We start from the raw sequence: 23,980 nt of genomic DNA, 5'->3' as shown, positions 1-23,980 counted from the left end.
AGCTTCTGCTGGGATAAGCAGAGAAAATGTGTGCAGATGATTAAGAAAACTGGATTTATTAAGGCAAGCTAAAACACAACTAAACCAATAAAGCTGGAGCAATGTTAAGTAGCAGGAAATAAATTTCAAGGCTTCAGCTGTTTTCCTAATTTTCTGATATAACTTTCCCACCAACACCAGAGGCATTGATTACTGGTGGGAATTATGTCCATGACAAGTTTAAATCTAAACAAAGCTTTTTCTTTTTCTTCTCTTGACTGTGGCGAGAAATTTTTGTTAGTGAAGCTGTGTAAGTTTCACACAGCTAATTTCTGCCAACATAAATGAAAACTAACCAGTAAGACTTTTCTCACACTTTAAATAAGCAAAACTGCACTCCTCAAGGTGCAAAAGTAAGCCCTGGAAACTACTTCTCATCTGGAGAACATTTTGGAATATGATGAGCAAGAAAAAAGAGGGACAAATATTTTTCAGCTGTAACTACAGTGAGCACAGCCACTGTCCTTCCCAATTTTACTGTGTGCATACCTACTGAAAAAAAAAAAATACTGGCGCTAGGAATATCTCCATCTTGAGACTCATATGAAAGAAAATAAACCTTTATGTTGCTCTTTTTAGATAACTGCTTTCCAGATTAAGTATCATCCCCTGCTGATCTCAGTTGCAATTTCATCACTTCAAGTCTTTGTCATGCATTTTTAAGAGCTAGTGTCAGGGTTTTAAGGTGTTCCCAGTTCTTATGGACACCTCAGAGAAGTTCGAAAGCATTTTACAGCTCACTTCCATAATATGTTCAGTATAAATTCCCCCGATGAAGAGTACGGTGCACAAAGTCATGCAAGATGTATTAAATTTGTATGGAGTCAAGTTGTTTTGTGTTTTTACCATTTTCAGTGGAAAAATAAATTCACAAAGATCTCTACCGGGGGACAATCAGAACTATTGAACTGCTACACAGTGAGGCAGAGAGATTTTGTTAATAAAATTAGTTGAGGAAACTAAGGCCTAGAATCTGTCTCTAAAATGAGTCTGTTTTCCAGTGAAGTATTAAGCACACTTGTCATGGTATTCCTTAAAACACCCCTTGGCAACACCCTATCCCCAGATGGTTGGTTACATCTGCATCTCATATTGGTAGGAAGTCAATAACAGACCATATATGCTATTTCTAGTTATGTGATTGGATAAACTGTCATTATTGACATGTGCTCAGATGAAAAATGCAGAAGACAAAACCTTGCAAGATGGTGGTCTCTCCCTTCCTCCTAAATTTCTCACCCTGGAAAAAAAAGGTTATTTTTGATTCTGAGCATATCAATGATCTGGTCTGGAGTTCAATGTAGTCGCAGTATCCTATTGTGCAGCAATAGGAAGAAGTGGCTGAGAGATGACATGTCCTGGGTTAGCCTCCTCCTGAGACTACACCAGTCACAGCGCAGGACAGAGGCTCTACCTAGCGGGAAGAGACCACCCTTGACTGACAGTTCTTCGGTTTATAGTTTATTAATGGCCATTTCAGTACTAGCCTTTTTGTTAGAAATTCTCTTTGTTGTCTGAACAGTCTGCCTCTCATCTATGCTAAAGGGATGTTAGTATTTTCAATGGTAGAGTCAGGTAGTTTTAAGGCAAGCTTACTCTTTCAGCCACAAGTGTCAAGGAAACTGTAGGTTTCTAAATGGAACGTCAGAGGCAGTTTGGATGTACAAAGATTTTCCAATCGTGATATGCTTCAGCGAAAGACACTCGAGGTATAATGTTTGTATTCAGACTGTATTTCAGCTGTCCAGACAGCATGTTGTGTTAGCTGAATAAACCAGAGAGCAAAGGCAGTCTTTGAGGCTGAGATAAAGAATGGCATAAAGCTTTCTTTTTTTCCACCTGCCTTCTAAGGTAAATGTGGTAATATTTCGAATGTAGGAAATATATGATACTTAAAAGTAGAGCACCACAGCATCTGGGCTCTGCACCTTCACACAACCTCTAACAGGCAGGGGACACCTCCATTCCACTCCATATACCAGAGAGGTCTTAACACTGACTGCTGCTAGCCAGGGTGTCTTGACACACAAGAGTTCAGTAGAGTTCAGTAGCAGAGTCTCTAAATCTCCTGCCAGGTTTGGACTATTGCCTTGAAGAAAACACTTATCTTCATCTGTACCACTGAAGTGACACTAAAGCGGAGAAGTTGCGGCTGCTTTCATGATGCCTGCGTGGGAGCTAACTCAAACTCTATGGCTTGCAGTTCTTCAATCCTGGGTGTCAGAGACTGCAACATCAGTAATGTTAAATATGTCTAAGGCCCCAGTGAGTTGAAGATGGAGGTACATGTGGTTTTCCACTGAAGTTTTCACAGTCCCCCTACTTCAGTGAATGGCATGAAAATTACTACAAATTTCATTGCAAAGGAAGTGCTGGAGCATTAAAGGTTATGGATGAAAAAGAGTATACAACTCTTTTTCAAGGCTGCACAGGCATAAAAATAAGCCCAGAAAATTAGTTCTTGTACCTTTCTCTTGACAGATAATTTACCCTTACTGAAGGCTTTGCTGCTATGGCTAATCTGTTTCTTGAACACAAGCTAGTTTGGTTATAGACCCCCCCCTCAACAGTTGTTTATGCTATTTGTATAGATCTGGCCTTCTTGAGTGTTGAGAGAAATCCAGACATATAGTCTAGGCTAGAAACATTTTCCAGGGTTGTAATGTTAAATTACATACTCAGTTTTGTAGATGCTTATGTGTCATAATTGCAAGCATCACACGTGGTCCTTGAATAAGGCCATTTTGATAAAAGAAGCCCCAGCTGCATGTGTAGTTATATGGGCAAAATACCCTTTTCTTTGCACTGTTTAAAAAAAAAAAAGAAAAAAAAATCTATGAAATGAAAGAAGGCCACCTTGCTAATGTAAGCTGTATCTTTAAACTATATATTTACTAAGTGAGTTCTGGTGTTATTGCTACAGTGATGAAACTTATAAACTCATAGCCCTGAACTGATATATAGGAAGCAAGAAGTCTGCTCTCAGATGACCCAGAGACCTAGCAGGTTTTTTTTTTTCTCCTCTCAAGCACTTGATAACCTGATGTCCCTTTCTGCAGTCCTTTGACTGTTTCATGTTTTGTTAGAGAAGAACAGTGCTATGATGAGCTTTCCACATCTAAGCAAATGGGACAGTAATTGGTACCACCTTATCACCTACCTTTACTGCTCTACTGACACCTACACATTCATCCATATCTTATAGAGTCTTTTGGGATGAATGTATGTACCTATAGCCAGGATCATACAGAAACTCCAACTTTTTTTCTAGCTGTAAGCTAGCAAAAACCTAAGCTGTTTAAAGAAATTGTGACTTACAGTTAAAAAGGAATGGATATTCTTAAAAGATGCCACATTAATCTAGCAGTCCTAGCAAAACAATCACATTTTAAGAGCCAGGTCTATCTAATTGTGTCTACTCCTTCAAAATATGAACAGTCTTTTCTCTATGTTGTTCAAATTATGCAAACGTCCATGCTTTCTGTCTTTCTGCGAATTTCTAGATGGGCCATTCTGGCATAAAGTGTTGTGATGATTATCTGTTCAGAGATGGTTTTTCCTTTCAGAAGATTAGCAAAGTTGCATCAAATATATGAACAGCTAGAGGTGGGAGAGGGAGAAAAAAAAAGACTAGGAATAGTGTGAAAAAGACAACTAATCTTTAGATCAGTCAATCAGAATAGTAGCTGTAGTGGTTAATATTTTATAAGTAGACCTTTTTGCTTAAAAAACAGTATTTAGAGAAATGCTTGCTGTTTCTGTGAACCCTTAGAATGCAAGTGTCAACTTTATGAGCATCAGTTACTTAAAGGATTCACAACTGTTTTGTGAGGTGAAAGATTTTGTGCATGAGAATCAAAGGCAGACAGACTGCAGCTTTTCCAGAGCTCAGCAAAAAAATCGGGGACAGAACTGAGGAATGAACTGGGGAATCTTCTCTTCGGCACTTCCTTGATGTCTTTTTCCATTCTTCCCTCTACAGTAAAAATGGATGTTTTAGGACCCTCTGCCTCACAATAGCACCTGACTCCCATCAGCACATTAAAGTACTAATATAGAACCAGTGACATGACCTAGTTCATAATGTTCCCCTAGAGAACATCCCACATCTTGCTCTATGTGTAGGTATATTTTTGTGTGTGTGTTTTGTTTCTGGTGTTTTTTTTTTTTTGGTGCTTTAAATCTTGGATAATCCAATTCCATTTTTAGCTAAGTGAATTACCCTGAATTATGTTAGAACAATGAATGTGTTCTGCATGAGAATGCTAGAAAACTCGTTTTAAAAAGCACCTATTTAGCCATGGTTAAATTGGTTTTCTTCTTTCTTTATCTGATCCAGAAGATTCTCCCAGTCTGTTGTGGCTTATGGAAGCAGATGATTTTTCTCTTGCCTGTAAAGTATTTTTGCAGGCCATCACTGCTCTCTCTCCAATGGTGTGATAACTCTTGTAGCTTCCTCCTCCTCCTTCCCCAGGAAAAAATAAACTGAACAGTTCCCTTGATGATTAATTCATCAATTCTAATTGAGCCTCACTTCTTAGATTGCAAGTCATAGTATGTCTCCATCTTTGAGTTTAGGTGATGGCACCCTAAATGCTGTGTTCTAGGCACTGCCAGTAGTTAACAGCGGAAAATCACTGAGACTCAAACTGTTATTCCTATTTGCTGGCACTGAGAGAAGCAGCTATTCATAGCAGCCTTTAAAATCACGGTATGAAGTCTTGGATCACTGAAGTTCATGGGGTTCCTGCATTCAGGCCAAAGCTCTACCCATGGAGACTGCACATGTGCATAGCTGCTCTTGGGCCCTCTTGCTGAAATGAGGCCAAACGTTGGCCAAATTGAGGTCTCTGCCCCTCCACATGATGGCAACAGGACCTCAGTTTTCTGCCAGGATCAGATTCTTTTTTTATATAATATTATTATTTTTATCCCTTCTCCATCCCCTTGGAGTAAGTCCATCCATGGACTGGACATTTATGCTCCTGTTTCTGTGGCAAAGGCTGAGGGGGGCCTGGCTGGAAGGGGATGGCCTCCAGCAGGCTGCAAAACCCTCCGACAGCCACCCTACCTGCCATGGTGGCAGGTAAATTGTCACCCTGCTCTTATTCAGTTCCCAGTAAGCAAAACTGAATTGGTACATGGGAATGTTTGTCTTCATACTCTCTTCTCTCTCTTTTTTTTTTTTTTACCAAGTCTGTGCATAGAGCCAAACCAAAATACAGTATAAATATTTCCAGTTCTGTTCTAAATCCACTACAGACATGTTGCTGATGTTTGTGAAACACTTTTAGACTGTGGATTAAAAGGTACCCCAACCAGGCCAAGTGTCTTCAGTCTTCTAACATTGCAGTGTACTTGCCTATTAATTTGTGAGTTGTATTCTATTTAAAAACATACAAACGTCAATGAATTTTGGTAAAAACCCCTGTGGTAACCCAACACCCCTTTTCTATATATATTTAACTAGCTACAGAAGACACAGTTGAATGCTGCATTCATATACTCAATATTTTAGAAAACATCTGTATTTTTTAAATGTGTGGTTTCAATCTATCTATACATAGAACTCTTTCTGTAGAGCTTCTAATTCTGGTGTGTAAATGGGATATTAATATGATTTATAATAAAAATTGAAACTGGAAACATATTCAGCTTGGCATGTAAACACTTAGCTTGACTGATTAGGCACTCTTTAAAAAATAAAAAATAAAAAGGAAAGCGGAGGGGGAAGAGAAACATGGCATGATGGTGACAGTGATGTGCCAATTAAGCAGAATCAATGGAGAAGTTGGGAGTGATGGTTAAACCAAGGCTTGCAAAATTTGATCATGTTCCTCACTCATGCTCGTCCTTCCAGACAATCTGAATTTGTATTTAAAATTTTGGTCCTTGAGACATAGCGGTATGTTCAGATGCGGCTAAAAAAGTCCTTACTTTTAGTTGGTAGGTTAAAGTAGTAAAGAACAGCTATGTTTATATGTGTGTTTCTATATTTACAACTATCTATACATATATCTATATTTATCTCCAGTTAAAATGCACCCTTCTTGAATTAAAGGAGAACAGGATCTTTTTAATGCTGATGCTTAGTATAAGACACTGCTGAAATTTCATCTTTAAGCTTTCCAAAGATTGGTGAGAGCTTCCCTAAAAATAGGAACTGACTGGGGATTCCTTGCATCAGAGTGCTGAAGGATGGTTGAGAATTTCATATAAGAGAGAAAATATAAACATTTTTGTCACAGCCCCAGTGAATCTGGCAGAAACTCCTGTTGCTTAGGAGCTAGCAAGTTTGAATCTGTTTTACTCCTACATTTTCAAAGTTATTTGACAAACTAGCTTCTCAGCACTGGATAAATCATTCTCCCTGACACAACTTGAAATTTTTAACCAGTTGAATGTATTGATATCACTTTCTTTTCGTGGAAATGCCAGTCCTTTGCTCCTAAGCAGAAACATCTATTTTTGCCAGACTTCTCAATAAATTCAACTATGCAATATGTATACATAACTGGATACTTTAAGTCACCACAGCATGACGATGACAAAGACAGAACTGGAATATATTCTTTAAAGTATTTTTTTCCCAAGGCTCTTGAAAGCACAATTCCTTTCTGTTTGATCTCTGAAGGCCTGAATAGTGGTTAGAATTTCATGACCCTCTTTTTGGTCATGTCGTGATTCACCATTTGAAAAACAGTATTTTAGAAAGACTGCTGTTAAGTGTTTGTCCAGTTCTACCTCCACATGCTTCCAACAGAGATTGTCAATAGCCTATTTTTTCATAGCAACAATAGTTCTTTTGTTTATCAGACCGTACTCCCTGAACAACTTAAGGCACTTGTCTAACAGCTATTGTGAAGCTAACTTAAACTGTCATCCTCTAAGTTGGATGAGGATGTTGAATTTGTTAAGTCAGAAGATATTTATTTTTTGTATTTTATTGGCATAGGAGTGTTGCCTGCATGAAAGCTTTCCATGTTGCAGATAGAAGATAGCTAGTTTCCTGAGGGTCATGGTTAATTCAGAATTGTATTCATTTGTAAAATTGCAACACATATCAAGTCCTGAAAAAGGAGAAGGAGAAATTTTTCTTAATGGGGCAAAACCTAATAAATCTTCCAGCATACCTCTCTTAGTTTGCCTATGGTAGCATATCCTACTTTGTCAGACAATAAGGATATTTTTGCAAAGAGTGTTCCTGTAACACATAAATGAAGCTAGACTATATTGATACAAAAGTTTTAGACACTTATTTTGTCAAGCTCTGAAAATGATACATCAGTGATAAAAATAAGAATTTTGCATAAGTTGGACAGGCCAGGTAACTAGTGGATCTCCACTCATGAATATATTGATATTAGCAGATAAAAGATATATTTGAGTTGAGGGTTGGTTCTGAGAATTGTTTTCATGATATCAGAATATGAAGAAAAAAATATTAGGTATGATACTTAGATAATGGTACTTTGCTTTGTTGAAGGAGCTGCTTGAATTTGGCAATAAAGAGTACTAAACTTGTTTGCTTCTGCTGTGCAGGTTTATATTGTTCTCTAGTGTATCTTTAGTGTGACCTCTTATAGAAACCAGCCCCAAAAGAAACAGGCATTTGACTCAAAAAATCTTCATTTGACTTCCAAAAGGAAATTTGAAAAAGAAGCCCCAATGGACTGTAGGAGAAAAGGACATTTCCCAGCCCCTAACTACATGTGTGAATTACTTAATTCTGAGGTTTTTAAGGTGTTTTCTACAACTTGGCTGCCTTCTTCCAGACTTCTTGGTTTGGTTTTTCTGTGGTTCTCAGCATTCAAATATGAAATACTAAGGACACCATTAGCCCAAATTTACAAGAGGTCTGTAATTCACAGCAACTGTTTGAAAGACAACCAAGATGGCTTTTCAAACGTGTCAAACACCACAACTGAGTGGGAGCTATGGAGAGGAAAATGCTGATGTGCTTTTGATGACTAGTGTCCCTACCTGGCCCCATTAACACTGAAACACGTTTTTGAAAGCTGAGAATGAAAATACTTACCTAAGGTTAGGTAAAGAGCAAACATACATACCTACATGCATATATATGTAAAAAAAAAAAAAAAACTTTTTTTTGATCCTTCTATCAGATATCTTCTTCTCCAGCAGCTGCTAAGCAGAAAACTGATCACACACAGAGTATTCTAATTTTCAGAGTGAAATACTTATGCAATTGCTGTCAGTGGCAAAATTCCCACTGATTCTCTGTATGAGCAGAACTTTGCCTCATATATTAGTTTACCTTTCATTCGAGCGTGTTGGTGCTTCTTTATTCTGTCATCTTAGATAACAATTTGTCCCAGCTTTAAATGGCCATAGAGATTTTTACAGCAAACTTAAAGGTTGACTGAGGCTTGGAATTTTAACTCAATGAGTTTCCATTACTTCACCCATGTTATTGTATACAGTATAACACATGTGTATAGAATAAAATGTAACCTACCTAGTGTTGGGTCATACTCCCAGATGAACCGTTTGGTCAGGAAGCGTACAACGAGAGCTGGAGGAACAAAAAGATCACACATGAGATGCACAAGCCCTCAATTCATCCAATTTTTAAAGTTTTGCCAGAAAGCTTTTCTGTATGAATGTTCAAGTTGCAGCTCTTCTGAGAGTAGAATTCAATGCTGCTGTCGGGAATAGTCAAGATCTTTTCATTGTTCAAGTCCTACTGACACATTAGAAGACAGAATTTTTGAAAATATAGAAAATAAAAATTAACAATTCACATGTAAAAATGCAGGACAAATGACATCAGAAGGGTTTCAATTTCTCTGTTTTTTTTTCTTTGCAATGATAATTTCTACCATTAAAAAGATGAAACATCCCATGATTTGCAGAGCTATGAGCAAATAACACTTTAAAAACATTATTTCTTTTGGATGCTTTATATTTTGCATGGACAAGGGGAAAAGGGTTGGCTGGTTTTGAACCAGGATGCTTTGAAACAGCAAAAGTGTTCAAATTTCTTCAAAATCTTTCTCTTCAGCTTTTAAATCCTGTGAGCTAAACATATAGTTAGCTAAATACTTTGCTTCTGTATTTCAGCACACTTTCCTTGCAGTTGTCTTTCATATTTGGCCTACTTGTCCCTGTGAGCAGTCAGCTATATCATCTTATGAGCAGCAAATACAATTAATTAATTTGGAGAAGTGTAAGTATAAAGCTTTGCTTTTTAGAGCACTGGATAAATAGTTTTCAGTTTATGGAGTAAAATCTTGCTATTCGTATTCTTATATACTATTTTCCCTATCCTTCAGCACCTCAAACTTGAACTCTAAAGATTATGTCAGGGTATTGATTATGTTCTATGTGACTTAAAATAAACAAGAGCCTTGAATTTCTAGTGGTGTAAGTGAACCATTCACAACTGCCAAGTATCCAAAATCTGTGTTTCTAAGATGGGAACAGAAACATCACTGCATTAACTGCAAATGCATTGATTTCAACTATAACAAAAAACTTTCCAGGTTGTCACCCTTTGGGACTGTGTCCTGCTCTTTTCTTTTGTGAAGGTGGCCAGTTAAAGGTGACAGCTGAAGTCAATTCTGATTCTTCTTGAAATGAAGGTAATAGGAACACCTCACATCCCTTCTTTCTGTGCCCAAGAGTAGGACAAGGCTCAAGAATTGACAGAACAGACTTAATTGTTTACAGATTTTCAGAACACATGAGTAATCAGGAAGGCTTGCAGGGTGTAGTTAGAAGCTCCTACCAAGGAACTGAGGACAGTACATAAGAAGCAATTTCAAATCAGGTTTATTTTACAGATGAATGTGGCAATTTTCAGCCAAAGAAACTTTTCAAGACAAAGACCTATTGTACATGTCATTAAACTGGTGGAAGTTACTCTGCAGATTATTTTCCATCTGTACCAGACATTTTTCTTTCACATTTTATCTCAGATGGAATAATTTAAGCATCGTGACATTTCAAAAGTTGGTCATAACTAATTGCTAGTAATTGGTTCTCTAATAGCTAGTAAAATACACGTTTTGTTTTGTTTGTTTTTGTTTCCCTCCCACCCCGTTTTGACTGGGGAAGCTATGCAGGGTAAGAGCTTTTGTAACATGCTTTCAGAAGGCTCCTTACCTTATTCGTTTGAAAGAAAATGGTTTGAAAAAATGCTTCCGGGGCACTGTAGCCCAGTTTGCTTGCTTGAGGATGCAGACCAAATAACACTAGACCTATTCCAACTGTCCTGGATGCACTGTGGTTTTCACAGATGCCCAATTGTGGCATGTTTCTCAGCTATCACTGTTTTGTTGTTTTCAATGAGCACCACCCATGAATACAGAGCAATGTTATTAAAAACGAGAAGAAAAACCCACGGGGTGACCTTTATTGCAGCAGAGGGAGAAGAGCTGCTTCCCATGGTAGCTCAGGTGGAGGTGAGGAATAAAAAGGAAAGGGGCAATGAAAAGGAAAGAAAAACTGGACTGTCTCTGCTGAGATGTACCTCTGGGAGAACAGAGGAATGGTTACATTTGCTGGAAGAAAAGAGTGAAACAAAGTGGAAAAATAGGAGAGATCACAGGTGTGAGCCCTGGTGGGAAGGGAGGAAGTAGTTTGTATTGGTCTCCAACAGGGAAGGCCTCTCTGCAGAAGTAATCAATCATATACTTGGAAGGAGGCTGAAAGAAAGAAAAGGAGCTGAGGACAAACTTGCCATGCACAGGACCAGATGGAAGTTAGTTTCTCTTCCTGGCAAGTCTCACTGGGAATCCTGGAGAGTCTTGTCAGAGGGGTCCTTCACAGCAATGTTAACAGCCCGTTTTATGGTGCTTTTCATTTCCACATGTTTTTATAAGGCTAAAGATTAGTAGCTGTATTTTATAGATGGGGGAATATGACACGCTCTTGATCCACTGTCAGTCTGTCTTGTTTATAAATGCAAGTTATTTTGGACAGGAAGTGTCTACACTTCTGTCACATTAATGGTGCTTGGCAGCTGGGCCCATGATATCAAGTTTTGTGTTTAAAATAATATATGTGATTTGACTGAAATTAGTCAACAAAAGGAGATCTAGGAAGAGAGTGCAAGTGTTTAGGTGGTCAGTGAGGAGACCAGCTTGCTAGCTCACACAGTCTGGCCTGAAAACCTTCCCTCTAGAATGGGGGTACTACAGCAGTGGAGCCACTTAGAGTTCACTTGCTGCCAAATTACATCACTCTTGTTTTAATAAAGTAGCTTCTGCCAGAATCAGAACATTAGAATCAGAATCAAAAATGAAAACATTAGGAATTCATTCTACTTGAAAGTAGAGTACTTGGATTTCTGTCCTTGGCATAAATGATGTTTCTGGGAAGGCAGTAAAATTTATGAGGGCACTTAATGTTGAATATAAAGAACTGAGATGGGAGCAACTTCCTACTTACCTTAGCCTGGATATGCTCAGCCTGTTCAGTGGCCCATCAGTTTTAAGACCTCTTTAGCATATTGATAATCAGCCAAAAATAACTCAACACATTCAAAAAAAAATCCAACTAAGATGGCTTGATTCAAATTAATATTGAGACTGGCCAAAATACATTATTTTCTGATTAAATTAGATGACTAATTCTAGTGTAAATATTAAAATGATCGTTTCCAGTGCTCATCTGTGAAGAGAAAATGTGCTTTGGAGAAGGAATATCCAGCTCCATGCAGTACTTCATAGAAGTGAATGTTGTGGTCCAGCACTGAGGCTATTCCAGGCCCTTCCGTGAACATTTATGGCTTGTGAAACACACGAGCTTACAGTTTTAGAAGGAAAAAATCTCCAGCGGTCTGTAATTTGGATTCCCGCTGTGCTTTTTGGAGACATGACTGTTACCTAAGAGAATTGATGTAATGTCCCAGCAAAGGAAGAATAGACTCATGTCTCTTTTCTGCCTTTACTTACACTGTCACTTCCAAGTCAGCTGTTTTGCACAGGGTCTAAATTAGGGTAGAAGTTGGCCTGGGACTTTCATTCACTCAGTTAGCCTTCTGACTTAGCCATGTTTCTTCTCCAAGAATAACTTCTGTCTGTCAAAATACATTCACAGTGTAGCTCCATTGAAGACAATGAAGTTATACCAGGAATTAACTTGGCATATAAACAGAGATTGTCAACCATATAATTAATCAATTTCTTGGGGACTTATGTGGCTGAGTCCCTTACTCAGCTTTAAAAATCTCAGCTCATATCTTTTGGAACATTTGTTTTTTAAACCACTGAAACTTGCTTTAGCTCTTTGTTTGGATTTAGTAATATATAAATGCTCTGACTAGATTTACAACCTGCCTGAATGTGTGTGTTCATGAATTTATTATTATTGTCCCAGCTGATACAAACTGAGCTTTTGGTGGGAGGAAGAATGGAAGCAGGGTTTCATTTGAAAAACAGCCCCTTACCCCCAAAGCTACAGAATTCAAAGTTATTCTAAGAAAAATAACAGTTCTTTGCAGTGAAATAATGGAATGATGATTCTTTTATGCCATGAGAGTTTTTGAGCTATAAAAATGATCTGAAGTGGTCACATTATTTAACATATCAACAAGTCAGCTCCTGGTGCCATGATGATACGATGGTATGTCTTCTTAAGAGAGAGTTCATCTCCTGCTCATCCTCCAATATCCTTTGTGTATTGGATTTTTAATTGCTTTCGCAGCACATGGTGTGCACAAGTCTGCAGAATGGCAGAGCTCTATGGTACTTTGTTATGTAGTGCAGTACCTCTTTGAAGAGGTTCGTATGCAGTTCTGAAAGGGAATGACTTGTTTTAAAACCACTACCCTGAGACTTTAATTTTCTTCTAAAACTGGAGTTCTTTCAGGGAAAAATATCAGTATGAGCTTATTATGTGGAGTCATTTTCTGAGCTGGGCTATGTTGTGGATGTACAAGTGCAATCTTTGCTCTGTCTTGGTATTTATGATCCGTATTCGACTCTGTTTTGAGTGCCAGAGGTATGAGTGGTGTCTGAGACATCAACAGAAGGTTTTCTCTGCGCTCCATACTCTCTTGGTCTGCTCACTGTGGTCGAGATCCAGCATGCTTGCAGTAAGGTAGAAGGCAAGTTTAATGGAGCAAGATGAGATAGGGTTGGCGGAGGAAGAAAGGGAGACCTGTATTCAGTATAAAAAACGGTCTGTTTTAGCCTGTCTTGCAGTTTCATGCTCAGAGTATTTTAATGCATATTTTAATCACTTTCTTAAACAGTGAATTCTTCAGAGAAATTACTGGATAAGCTTGTATTTTTTTTCTTTCTGTAACAGCATAGTGAGGTGCCCCACTGATTCAATATGATCACAGAAATATCAAAAGTATATATTATTTGTAACAGTAAATAGAGGCTACTGTTGAACTGCTGAGTTATAAAATGTGTTGTTCTTGCCTTTCACAAGGTTATGTTATTTAGTGTAACTTCAAGCTTATTTCTTCCACTGTAATTATGTGGGCTTTGGTTCTGTGCTAGGCATCAAAATGAGTCCAGCTATCATTGTGCTCTGGCTGGACATAAATGGACTGCAGTCCCTGTCTCAAATCTGTTAATCCTCGTAGAAGGATCGTGAACCAAACAGTAGTATAGAGCAAACCAAACATCCCACTTAGCGCTGTTTAAGAAACACTACAGTGCTGCAGTACTATACTGCCGTGTTTGAGAAGCACTGAAAAAATGAATTCATCTTTACAGTAAATAGGATTTCACATGCTGATTGAGTATGCAAAAGAATTCAAAGACCGCTGCAGATGCAAATGCAGTAGGTTGTTCTCAAAGTCAATAGCTGAATTTTTTCTTAAAAGTTGTTCGGAAGGATTGTGCTACTGCAGAGAGAGATGGACCATAATCATATTCATGTGTGTACTTACCCTTCAGCCCTAACCAAATATCAGACAAAGTAATTTAACTGCCCTGATTTTTTTATTTTCTTGGTGTTTTTTGCAGTTTTTTTTTTTTTTGCTTGTTTTGTTTCGTTGCTTCCCCATTTGTAGTTCTGGGTAGTGTTCGTCTTCCTGTTAGTGGAGATTTAATTTCATCTCAGATGTAATTGTATTTTAGTGCTGTGTGAAGTAGCTGATTTTAGGAACTTTTGGGTTAAAAGGGTCTGGAGAAAAGTAACTCTTTAAAGGCAGCTGACCCTAAACTCTAGCAGTGCACAAGTATGATTTATTTAGTCATTTCCTGTCTACTGCCTTAATAGCAGACCCTTGCAAGAAGGGCTACACCAGATTATGTTGTAAAGCCCTTTCTGCTTGTAAGGAAAGCAGTAAACAAAACATAGGTTGTGCTTTTGTCAGAGCACTTCTGCTTCCACTGAAGTTTTTCACAAAAATATCACAGACATCAGTGGAATGACACTAATGCAGTCCACTTCCTCACTTACACAAGGGTAATGATGCTAAATCTGCACATTTCCAGGGTGACTCTCCATGCAGTGCTCTGCTCTCACACTGGTTTTTGCTCTTTTGGTTGTCAAAGAGACGGCATGGGGGTTGCATGGGCTTACAGATGTTACCTGATGTGGGTACGCAGCTCCTGCGGCTGCTCCCACTTCTGTGCCATTTCTAGATGCACCACATCTAGCTGTGACCTTAGGTGTTAATGGAACAAAACCCACCTGACTTACTCAGCCCTGAATATGAGGAAACACGGGAGTCATCTATCAGAATCTTTGATTATAACCATATCCTTATGGTTAATAGCAGGGAATGTCTCTGGCCATGCCTCCAGCATGGTATTTTCATCACAGACAGAACTTCTTTTTATGTACTTTATTTGCAATGGTATGACACAAATTTTGCAAAATTCACAGTATAGTAGTCTTTCCCATCCTCACTGGATTTCTGTAGTAATATTCTACACATTACCTTCTGTGCAGAAGGATTTTCTTTTTTCTTTTTTCTTTTTTTTAACAGAAGTTACAGAATATGGAGCAAGAGGCTTAACTTGTATTACAGTATCCCAGTCCTTAATATACTGTTTCAATATAAGGTTGTTTATCTTACAGGGCTCCTCTCATATAAAAGATAAATGATTGGTATGTCTAGTCATTTTGATCTTTTCAAAATTGTAATGTGTAATATCCATACTTCTGCTACTCTACTCTTTTGACTTAATTGTATAACTTGTTATGGCGTCCTCTTGTGAAGACTAAACTTTCTGGTGTGGTATTACTAACACATATGGTTTTCCAAAACACAGTTAATGATAACACCTCCAGATGTTTGTGTGTGTGAGACAAGTTTATTTGTGACTGTGCTGTAAAGCAAGTCTGACATAAGAAATCACATTTAAAAACCCTGTTATTTTTCTAGATGACCGACACACTTAAATTTTGAACTTGCATGCTGTTCTGAAAGGCACAGGGCAAAATACATAGGGGTTTCTTTTTCCTCAGTGGAAAATATTGACCTTGAAACAGAAAAGAAACCTCTGCACCCAAGTGAAAAACAAAGCAAGCTTGACTTTGATTTTCTTTGACAAGAGAAAAAAACAATATGAAGAACAGGGGAGTGGACAACCTGCTTCTCTAAAATGTAGTACTTAATTAAGAAAATGGCAGGACACAGAAAAGGGGTTTTTGGGGGAGGAGAGGAGCTCGGGGGTATTTTTTCCATAAATTAGTCCTACTGCTGACTTCAGGAAATATACCACTTAATTCCAAATTAGCCTGTCATTCCTTAAAAAGGAGGGGAAAAAAAAAAGGCAATTCTGTAACACTTTAGATGGCAGGACGAACTTTTGATTATTGTAAAAGCATTCTTCTGCAAATGAATCTCTGACAGAAAATGCATTTCGAATAGAAATGAAGTTTTTGCAGGGAAGCTACTTCTTTTATGACTGATTTTTTTTCTTCCCAAAGAACCTCTAATCTAGGAAAACTCATTTAAAAAACAAAGTAAAAAAGCAAAACAACTCAACTTGCTAGCTCCAATTTCTTTCTTTTGTTTGCTGCAGTATTCTCTGTATTACACCAGAGAAAGGTGTAGGCCTAGATGGTGGTTTTAAACTGATGCCACCATTACAGGGAGATGGAAAAGATGTGTTTTCTTCAAACAGCTATGCAGTTAACATGCGCACAAAGAAGGGAGAAGGGTTCCAAGCACATTTCACTGTAGTGGTGCCGAGCCTGGCTCAAGGCATAGACAAGCCAAAGTAGGATATCGCGTGAAAAAAGCAGAGGACTGGCCATTTCTCTCCATTTTGAGCTGCTTCTAGGACATGGTGTAGCTGCCTCCTGCCTGCTACATCCAGGAAAGCAGCTGCCCATGCAGGCAATGCATGAAGTGGCAGAAGTCGTCACCACAACCTGCCCCACTGGGCATGCAGAAAGCCTAAATTTCTATTTAGTTTCTTACTTATTCTCCTACTTGAGATGCTCCTTCAGCTTTTGCTCTGACCCTTGATCTTTTGCTCTGACCCCTTCCCACTAAGGGAGGACAGGTAGCAGATATTGACCAAGGCCACTGGCATTAATGTGGATTACTGTATGTATTTGTAGCCCTCGCAATGGCAAAAAGTACCTTCGTGAAAGTGCCCTGCTGTCCTGCTGTCTCATTAAATCTCCATTTATCAGCACCAAATACTATCTAGAAATGTCATGAAGTCTCTACCTTCTCTCATTTGTCTCAGAAACACAGTGATGTGAAAGGCTGCACAGCTTCCCTGTCATTTTGGTAGAGAGATGGCTATTTTTGTGTGGTCAGAGTGTAAGTAGACTGTCACTCTTCTGAGCCTGAATGTAGTAATCTTTCTGTTTTATATTCAATCCACTCATACCTCATCAGCTGTGACTCTGACTTGCATCAAAGGGAAAAACAAGCTGCTCCTTGGCTCCTCCTGTGATTCAGATAGTCTTTTTTTTCTCTTACCTGCACACCTTGGCTTTCTGCGTTTGGCTGGAAGTGCCAGATGGCAAACTTTCAGTGTTGCAATTACATTCCAACTGGAGCAGGAAATATAGGAAAATGTTGAAAAATCATGTCTTAGGCAATTTCCAGTCTTTTTTGATAAAGGAACTTAGGTGAACACTGCAACCGGAGAAGTTGACGTCAGTCCTCTTGACTGATTTGTGTGTCCCCTGTCAATACACGCAGCTCTGTAACATGCTTATGTCAAGGGGGAATGAAGAATTAGGGTAACAAAACACAATGAAAACTGACTCATGGATTTTCTGTGATCACCTTTTTTATAAGCCTGACAATATACGCATTGACAACATTGACAAATGTTACTACATCTTTTAAATACAGTGCACAGAATATTTATGGGGACCTGTTGCCTCAAATCGTGTAATTAGTTAATTTTGCAATACAGCTCCTTGGCTAACTGGAGATAGAGGCAGAAAATAACTAATTGTTTCCTTACTGCTGGGCTCATTGCCAAGTACCTGAACCAGACACCTGGAGAAGTCACAAAACAACAAATGGAGAGTAGCATGTGAGAACAAATACATCAGGAAGTGATATAAAGTAATTTTTCAGGCTCTGTCACTCTTTACTATCAATATAGTGTATAATCTTCAAAATGCCTCTAGCATCTCATGGAAAATTGTGGCAAATGTTCTTCAGGCTGTTCGATGTTGCAAAGTGGATAAATGATTAGCTCAAGGAGAAAATTTGGTTTGAATAAAGTTTTCCTAAAATGCTATAAGTGATATTTATCTCTATAGGCAGAAGTGCTGAGAGGAAAAAAAAAGATCCAATGAGAGATGGCACCAAATGGTATTGCCATTTACAGCATCAGCTCAAGAGTTGATCCTTTTCGGTTAAGGAGCAGGCCTGAAGAGCTGTTGTGAGTGTCCTTTTCATAAATGATCACCTTATTAAATTTAAACTGATCTCATGTCTGTGCTTATTCTACACAATCACTGTCCATAGAAAGCTTAATGCATCTGACAAGTGGAAGTAGTGATTTTCTATCAAGAGCTCCAGAATGCTAGGATAGGTGAAAATATGCACTGGGAAATGGTCCAGTCAATATGCTACAGGATGGTGTACTTGGCTCCTTATATTATTAACAGCATTAACTTCATTTGAACTCATTTCTTGTTATGATAAACAACTATAATTTCCCATTTCTGTCTGCAACTATAATTTTATCAGGACTCGTTTGGTGTCTATAATAATGCAGGAGTTATTATTAGCCTTCTGCTTGGAATCTGGACATGCAATCCTGGGAACGGTTCATGGAGTAAGCTTTAAAACGGTGTGTGTGGTGGGGGAGGAAGCATGATCTAAATCTAAATGGTAAAGTTTTAGGACAGTAAAAATTTTATATTCACTGGTTAAGGGCATTCAACTAGTAAGCATCATATGCTTTCAAACAAAATAAAATCCACAGTGGTAGCTAACAAATGCTATAAAAGTTATGACTTATCTCAAGGAGGATTAACATGGCTTACTTTGTGGTGTTCATCACACCTGCTAGAAGAACCGGTCCTACCTCCCCAGAGCTCAATGAATAGGTGTGGGATGTGTTCTTCAGGTCTCAGCTAATTATGCTTTACTAAGTTAACAGTATATATTAAGAGGATGCTGTGCTACTTTTACTCATGTTGAATAATGTACTACATCTGAGGTGCTTTCTGTATGAGATTCTTTTGCCCCTTTTCAATTCACAGAAATCACACGGATGGCAAAGACAGCAAGTCATGTATTCAAGACTCTTCTGGTTATTAAGCCAGTGGCTTATCCAGATTAAAGTAACTTTAGCAATGGGATTTTTTTTTCATTCCTTTTTCATGAGACTGCAAATATTAAGCTTCTGTTTGTTCTAAGGTAATGTTAGAGATCTCATGCAAATTTTTCAAGAGTAAAATGACATATTTATCTGCTAGACTCTTATCCTACATCCTTGGAGGTCCCCAGGTATGTGCCACTGCAATGGATCACAGTGTCAGGTGCTTGGAGATTCTTAATGATTAAAAATGTTTGCAATCATGGTGATTCTTCTGTTATGTTTTTCAGACTAGTGTAACAAATCTCTTAGTGCTGAGTTTATTTTTTCTTTTAATGAATATTTATTGAAGTTCAGCCTGGAGAGGAGAAGGCTGAGAGGTGACCTGATCAGTGTCTGTAAGTACCTCAAGGGAGGGAGTGAGGAGGATGGTGCTGGCCGTTTTTCCCTGGTGGCCACCGACAGAACTAGAGGAAACAGCCAGGAACTGAAGCACCAAAAGTTCCACAGGAACTTAAGGAAAAATTTATTGACAGTGAGGGTGACAGAGCACTGGAACTCCACTGCCCAGAGAGGTTGTGGAGTCTCCTCTGGAGATCTTCAAAACCCGCTTGGACGCAGTCCTGTGCCACGTGCTCTAGGTGACCCTACGTGTGCAGGGGGGTTGGACTAGATGACCTCTAGAAGTCCCTTCCAACCTTAAGCATTCTATGATTCTATGATTCTATGAATTTGACGCCCTCAGTATTCCATATGTTCTAAAATGATTACAGTCTCTCTGCCAGCAGTTGAATAAAGCAATATATGTTTTTTTCCCTTGTTACTTCCCTTTAGAGTGCAGTATACAAAATGCAGCAATCTGCATTTGCTTAGCTGTTGGCTCTGGCACGATACAAACTGTGAGGAAACACAGCCCTAGGAATCTACAATATGACCAGTTGAGGGGGCGGGGGGAACTTCCAATTGCTCATAATGAGAGCTGACCCAGTGGCAGAGGTGCCAGTTGGAGGTACAGTTTAAATTCCCTGCTTTGGTAGACCTTGCCCAGAATAATGGTGATCACATTTTAAAAGCTACTCATGTGCTAACAGTGCAGATAAGTATCTACTGTGATTTTTTTTTCCTCCAGTAGGATTTAAGTAGTGCTGATTTTTAAGGATGCCATTTCACAATGTTTTGCTGCCAGCAAGGGTAGGTTTATGAACCCATCAATCTCTCCCACCTGTCTCTTGTTGTTTCTCCCCAGACTGTAGCTTACCAAGTCTGCCCACACAGTTGTGCTGATTCAAGTGTTGGTGGGAATGAACTCTAAATGGCATCAGTGAAAATTTTCTTATCAAAAAGATGCTCTTCCTGGAGACTCTTTTTTGTTAACTTTAATCATTTCTCTGATCTTCAGACAGGCATGGTGCCACCAAAGGTGAAAGGGGCCAAATGCAAAGTTAAAGATGATCTTGTGGGAACTGCTTAACTTAGCAGAAAATGCACATTACAGCTAGTGATTTCATTTACACTTCCTCTCTAGAAGTTTCTTTCATGCTCTATCATCCTCCTTCAGGCCCCATGCAGCTTTTGAAAAATCTGCTCTTTTAGTTTCTCTGAATATTCCTCTATCATCTGGGACCTGGATCTAGTGATATTGTCGTGGTGATAAATGGATTATCACTGCAAATAAACTGGTGCTGAGGAAACAGAAGCATTTAGAAAACATAAACATTGTTTTTTTTCCATAGAACAGTGCTTTTACAGATTTATTTTTTTCAGGAAAGCATTCATTTTATTTTGTTTGTTAGAAGCTGTGTTGTTGATGAGTTGTTTACAGACAGCAGGAGTATTTTGTAACCATAATGTGTTTCAAAAAGGAGGCGAACGTACTTGGCATTTTTCACTTCCCTGATTAATATCCTGATGCCTGTTCCCCAGGAGATAACGAAGAGGCTCATCATCTCACGAACAGGTCTGCTGCGCGAGCTCCTCATCTCCAGCTGCCTATAGACACAGCTCAGAGCTTGGCCTACGCCTCTCATGAGGTGAAGGGCTGTTTTATAAAGTTGTTGGATTCCCTCTTTATTGATTCCTTTTTATTTAGGAAAGATGGTGGCCTCTGTAAAGTCCACAGGTACTAGTACTCAGAGCAGCTGAGAGGGGGGCTAAAATGCCTCCTCCTATGTACCTCACAGCAGATATGCAGACCCAGCAGATGTGATCAAGTCCCAGTGACATGGAGCTCAGGGTGAAATGAAAGCCATAGGGTTGTGCAGCCATGATTTTGGTCCTGTCCTCCAACAATACTGCTCTCCTGCTTCTGCTCCAAACAGATTTTGCTACTTGTTCTTGCAGAGGAGGGAACAGGCAAGGAAGTGATTCCTGCTTTCCTCAGTGCTACCAAGGTTGTAGCTGAAGATTTTTTTTTTCTCCTGTTTTCTTAATTCTCTCCTCTCCCTTTCTTCATAGTTTAGCCTGAAGAAAGGCCTACCACCCTTTCCACCAAAGTGGTAGGAAAGGTGAATAATTTGCTAATCTAAAGCACTGAGTGTAGTCAGGTTAGAGAAAGGCATGCATCCCACTCCCGCTGTAGTTGATGAAATGCAACATCTAAAGGTATGTTGCTTATCAATATAGTGGAAACGAGGGCTGTGAATGTGTGCTTGGGAAAGTAGAGAAGCAGAAGGCAATCATAACCTCAGATAAGCCACTGTGACAGAATTTATTGGTAAGAATGGTTGGAAAACAGAAGAAAAAAAAATCCTGGGAAAAGAAAAAAGCTGATAATGAGCAGAAAACTCACATGCCACAGAAATTATTCCTAGGGGATCAGGAATGGGGAAGCTATTTTCAGTTGGGTTGTTAAAACTATTTTACAGCTGGGAAGTACCCTACCATTGCATAATATGGCTGTATATTTGTGGGATGACTTTTGTACTGAATTCTTCCTTCTTTGAATGCAGCCTGAGGCAAAACCACTGAAGTCACTAGCAGCTTTTCCTTTGAAGTCACCAGCAGCTTTGCCTTTCTTCTGTAGCTTGAAGCTAATGCCCCTGGGGAGTTGTTTAGGTGCTATAGATAAGTAACATTCTCGAAGTGATAGCAGCAGCAGCCTCTCCCCAACAAGAAAGAGAAGACTGAAATCACATTGCCTCTAACAGCAGAGAAAAAGAGAAGGTTAAGGCTAAATTTCTGTATCCTAGAAAGATCTCCTCTTCTTTCTAATATCTTCTGTGAGGGTACCTGAAAAAATTTCATTAGATACTGATTTTAAGAGCCAAGTGTCTGCTCTGCTATTCATGGTTCTAAAAGGTTTGCCTATATTGAGGAAAATAATCTTGGGTGTGAATCTGAAGTACAATCAAATCATTATTCCTCAATATCTTTTATGTGACTGAGCTTATTCCTAGCCTTTCTGCAATTACGTTTGGTTAAACCAAGCCATCTTTGGAAATAATTCGTAAAAACACTACTAGGCCAAATTCTGTCTGGGCAAGGAACTATTTCAAAACTAGCTGGATGTTTTTTCACCCTATTCTTCATGTGCTCACCTCCTTGTCTGGGTCTTCCACAACTGTTTAGATCCTCAAGAAGGGAGCGCTGTAGTCCCTAACCAGCCATCAACAGATGAGGTTAAGCACTGCTTATGGAATATGTTGATAGGGTCAGTCCCTTGGAAATCTGTACTTTTGAAGTGTTCAATTTTAGCAGAACATATTGCTCCAGATGTACCTGTCTTTTTGTTCCATTCTTAAAAGTGTTTTAGGGAACACCTAAGCCATCCGATCATGAACAAATCTATGGGACTTGATGGGATGCACCTGCAAGTGCTGAGCATGGTCGCCAGTATCATTGGGAAGTCATTTTTGATTATCTTTGAAAGGTCATGGCATTCCGGAGAGGCTCCTAAGGACTGGAGGAGAGCAAATGTCACTCTTCTTGAAGAAGCACAATGAAGATAATCTCGGGAATTAACTATATACTGGTCAATCCTCACCTCAATCCCTGGGAAGGTTCAGGAGCAACTAATCCTGGAAGCCATTTCCAGACACATGAAGGACAGGAAGATGGCTGGCAGTAATTAGCATGGATTTGTGAGGGGAAAAGAGTGTTTAATCAACCTGATAGTTTTCTGGGGAAGATATTCTTGGAGAAGAATAGTTATACACAGCAGTATATGCTTGGGGCTTCCCAGCTGGAGATCATCTTTGCAAAGAAGGACCTGAGGTCCTGGTGAATAAGATGCTGAACATAAGTCATAAATGTGCCCTTATGGCAAAGGACAATAGCATCCTACGCTGCATTGGCAAGACCATTGCCAGCAGGTTGAGGGAGGCATTTCTTCCCCTCTTCTCAGCCCTGGCAAGGCTATACCTGGAGTGCTGGCTCCAGTTCTGGGCTCTGTACAAAAGAAGGATGGATCTACTTAAGCAATTCCAGTGAAGGGCCAAAAAGATGATTAAGGGATTGGAGGATCTCATAGGAGGAGAGGCTGAGGAAGCTGGGGCTAATTATCTTGGAGGAGGTTCAGGGGAGAGGAAAATCTTATCGGTGTATATAAATATCTGATGGGAGGCTGTAAAGGAGAGGAGCCAGCCTCTTAATGCTGCCCAAGGACAGCACCAGAAGCACTGGGCAAAAATTGAAGAACAGAAAATTCTATCTGAACATAAGAAAACATTTTTCAAGTGGTTGAATACTGAAACAAGTTGCCCAGTAAGGCTGTGGTGACTTTGTCCTTGGAGATATTCAAAATCTGACTGGACATAGTCCTGAACAACCTCCTCTAGGTGGTCCTGTTTGAGCAGGGGTGGCACCAGAAAACCTCTAGTGATGCCTTCCAAACACAACCATTCTGTTATTCTGTAATGTGATAACTCTTCAACCTTGCTAACTATTTTTTCAATCTAGTTCCTGTTAATGTTCCCATACCCTGTATTACTCCTTACTAATCCAAACAATATCAGGCACATTTCCAAACACTGTTTACATTCCAGAACCTGTGTGAGTCTTGATAGTTAAATATGGACAAGTAAGTTGTGATCCACCCAGACAGAGGGCAAATCCATAATTTAAGCCAAATTAAATTCACTTAAATTCTATCTGAAAAGATTAAGTAGTAGATAAATATTTTCATGCTCCCTCCAGTTGGACTCCAGATGACTTAAGGTATTTGAACAAATGGTTCCTCAACCAGGTAGCGACCACTCCATTTCTTTGACAATCAAAACAGCTAGTCAAACATAAATTTAAAACAATGACTTTCCATTGCA

The 23,980-nt window shown here is 39.1% G+C and overlaps 1 protein-coding gene across 1 annotated transcript in view; it reads right to left on the bottom strand.

Annotated features, from left to right (window-relative positions):
* RERG (RAS like estrogen regulated growth inhibitor) overlaps window positions 1-23,980 on the bottom strand; it is a 90,462-nt gene that overhangs the window by 7,320 nt on the left and 59,162 nt on the right. Inside the window, exon 2 of the mRNA XM_088528452.1 lies at window positions 8,519-8,575. Coding sequence (XP_088384578.1) covers window positions 8,519-8,575 — 57 coding nt within the window. The remainder of the gene's footprint in view (window positions 1-8,518; window positions 8,576-23,980) is intronic.

The sequence above is a fragment of the Tinamus guttatus genome, unplaced genomic scaffold, assembly GCF_059628265.1.
Source record: "Tinamus guttatus ecotype Peru unplaced genomic scaffold, ASM5962826v1 Tinamus_guttatus_pri_ptg000308l, whole genome shotgun sequence".
NCBI classification, from domain to species: domain Eukaryota; kingdom Metazoa; phylum Chordata; class Aves; order Tinamiformes; family Tinamidae; genus Tinamus; species Tinamus guttatus.
The sequence above is the reverse complement of the archived record's forward strand: the minus strand, read 5'-3'. Positions and strand labels throughout refer to the sequence as shown.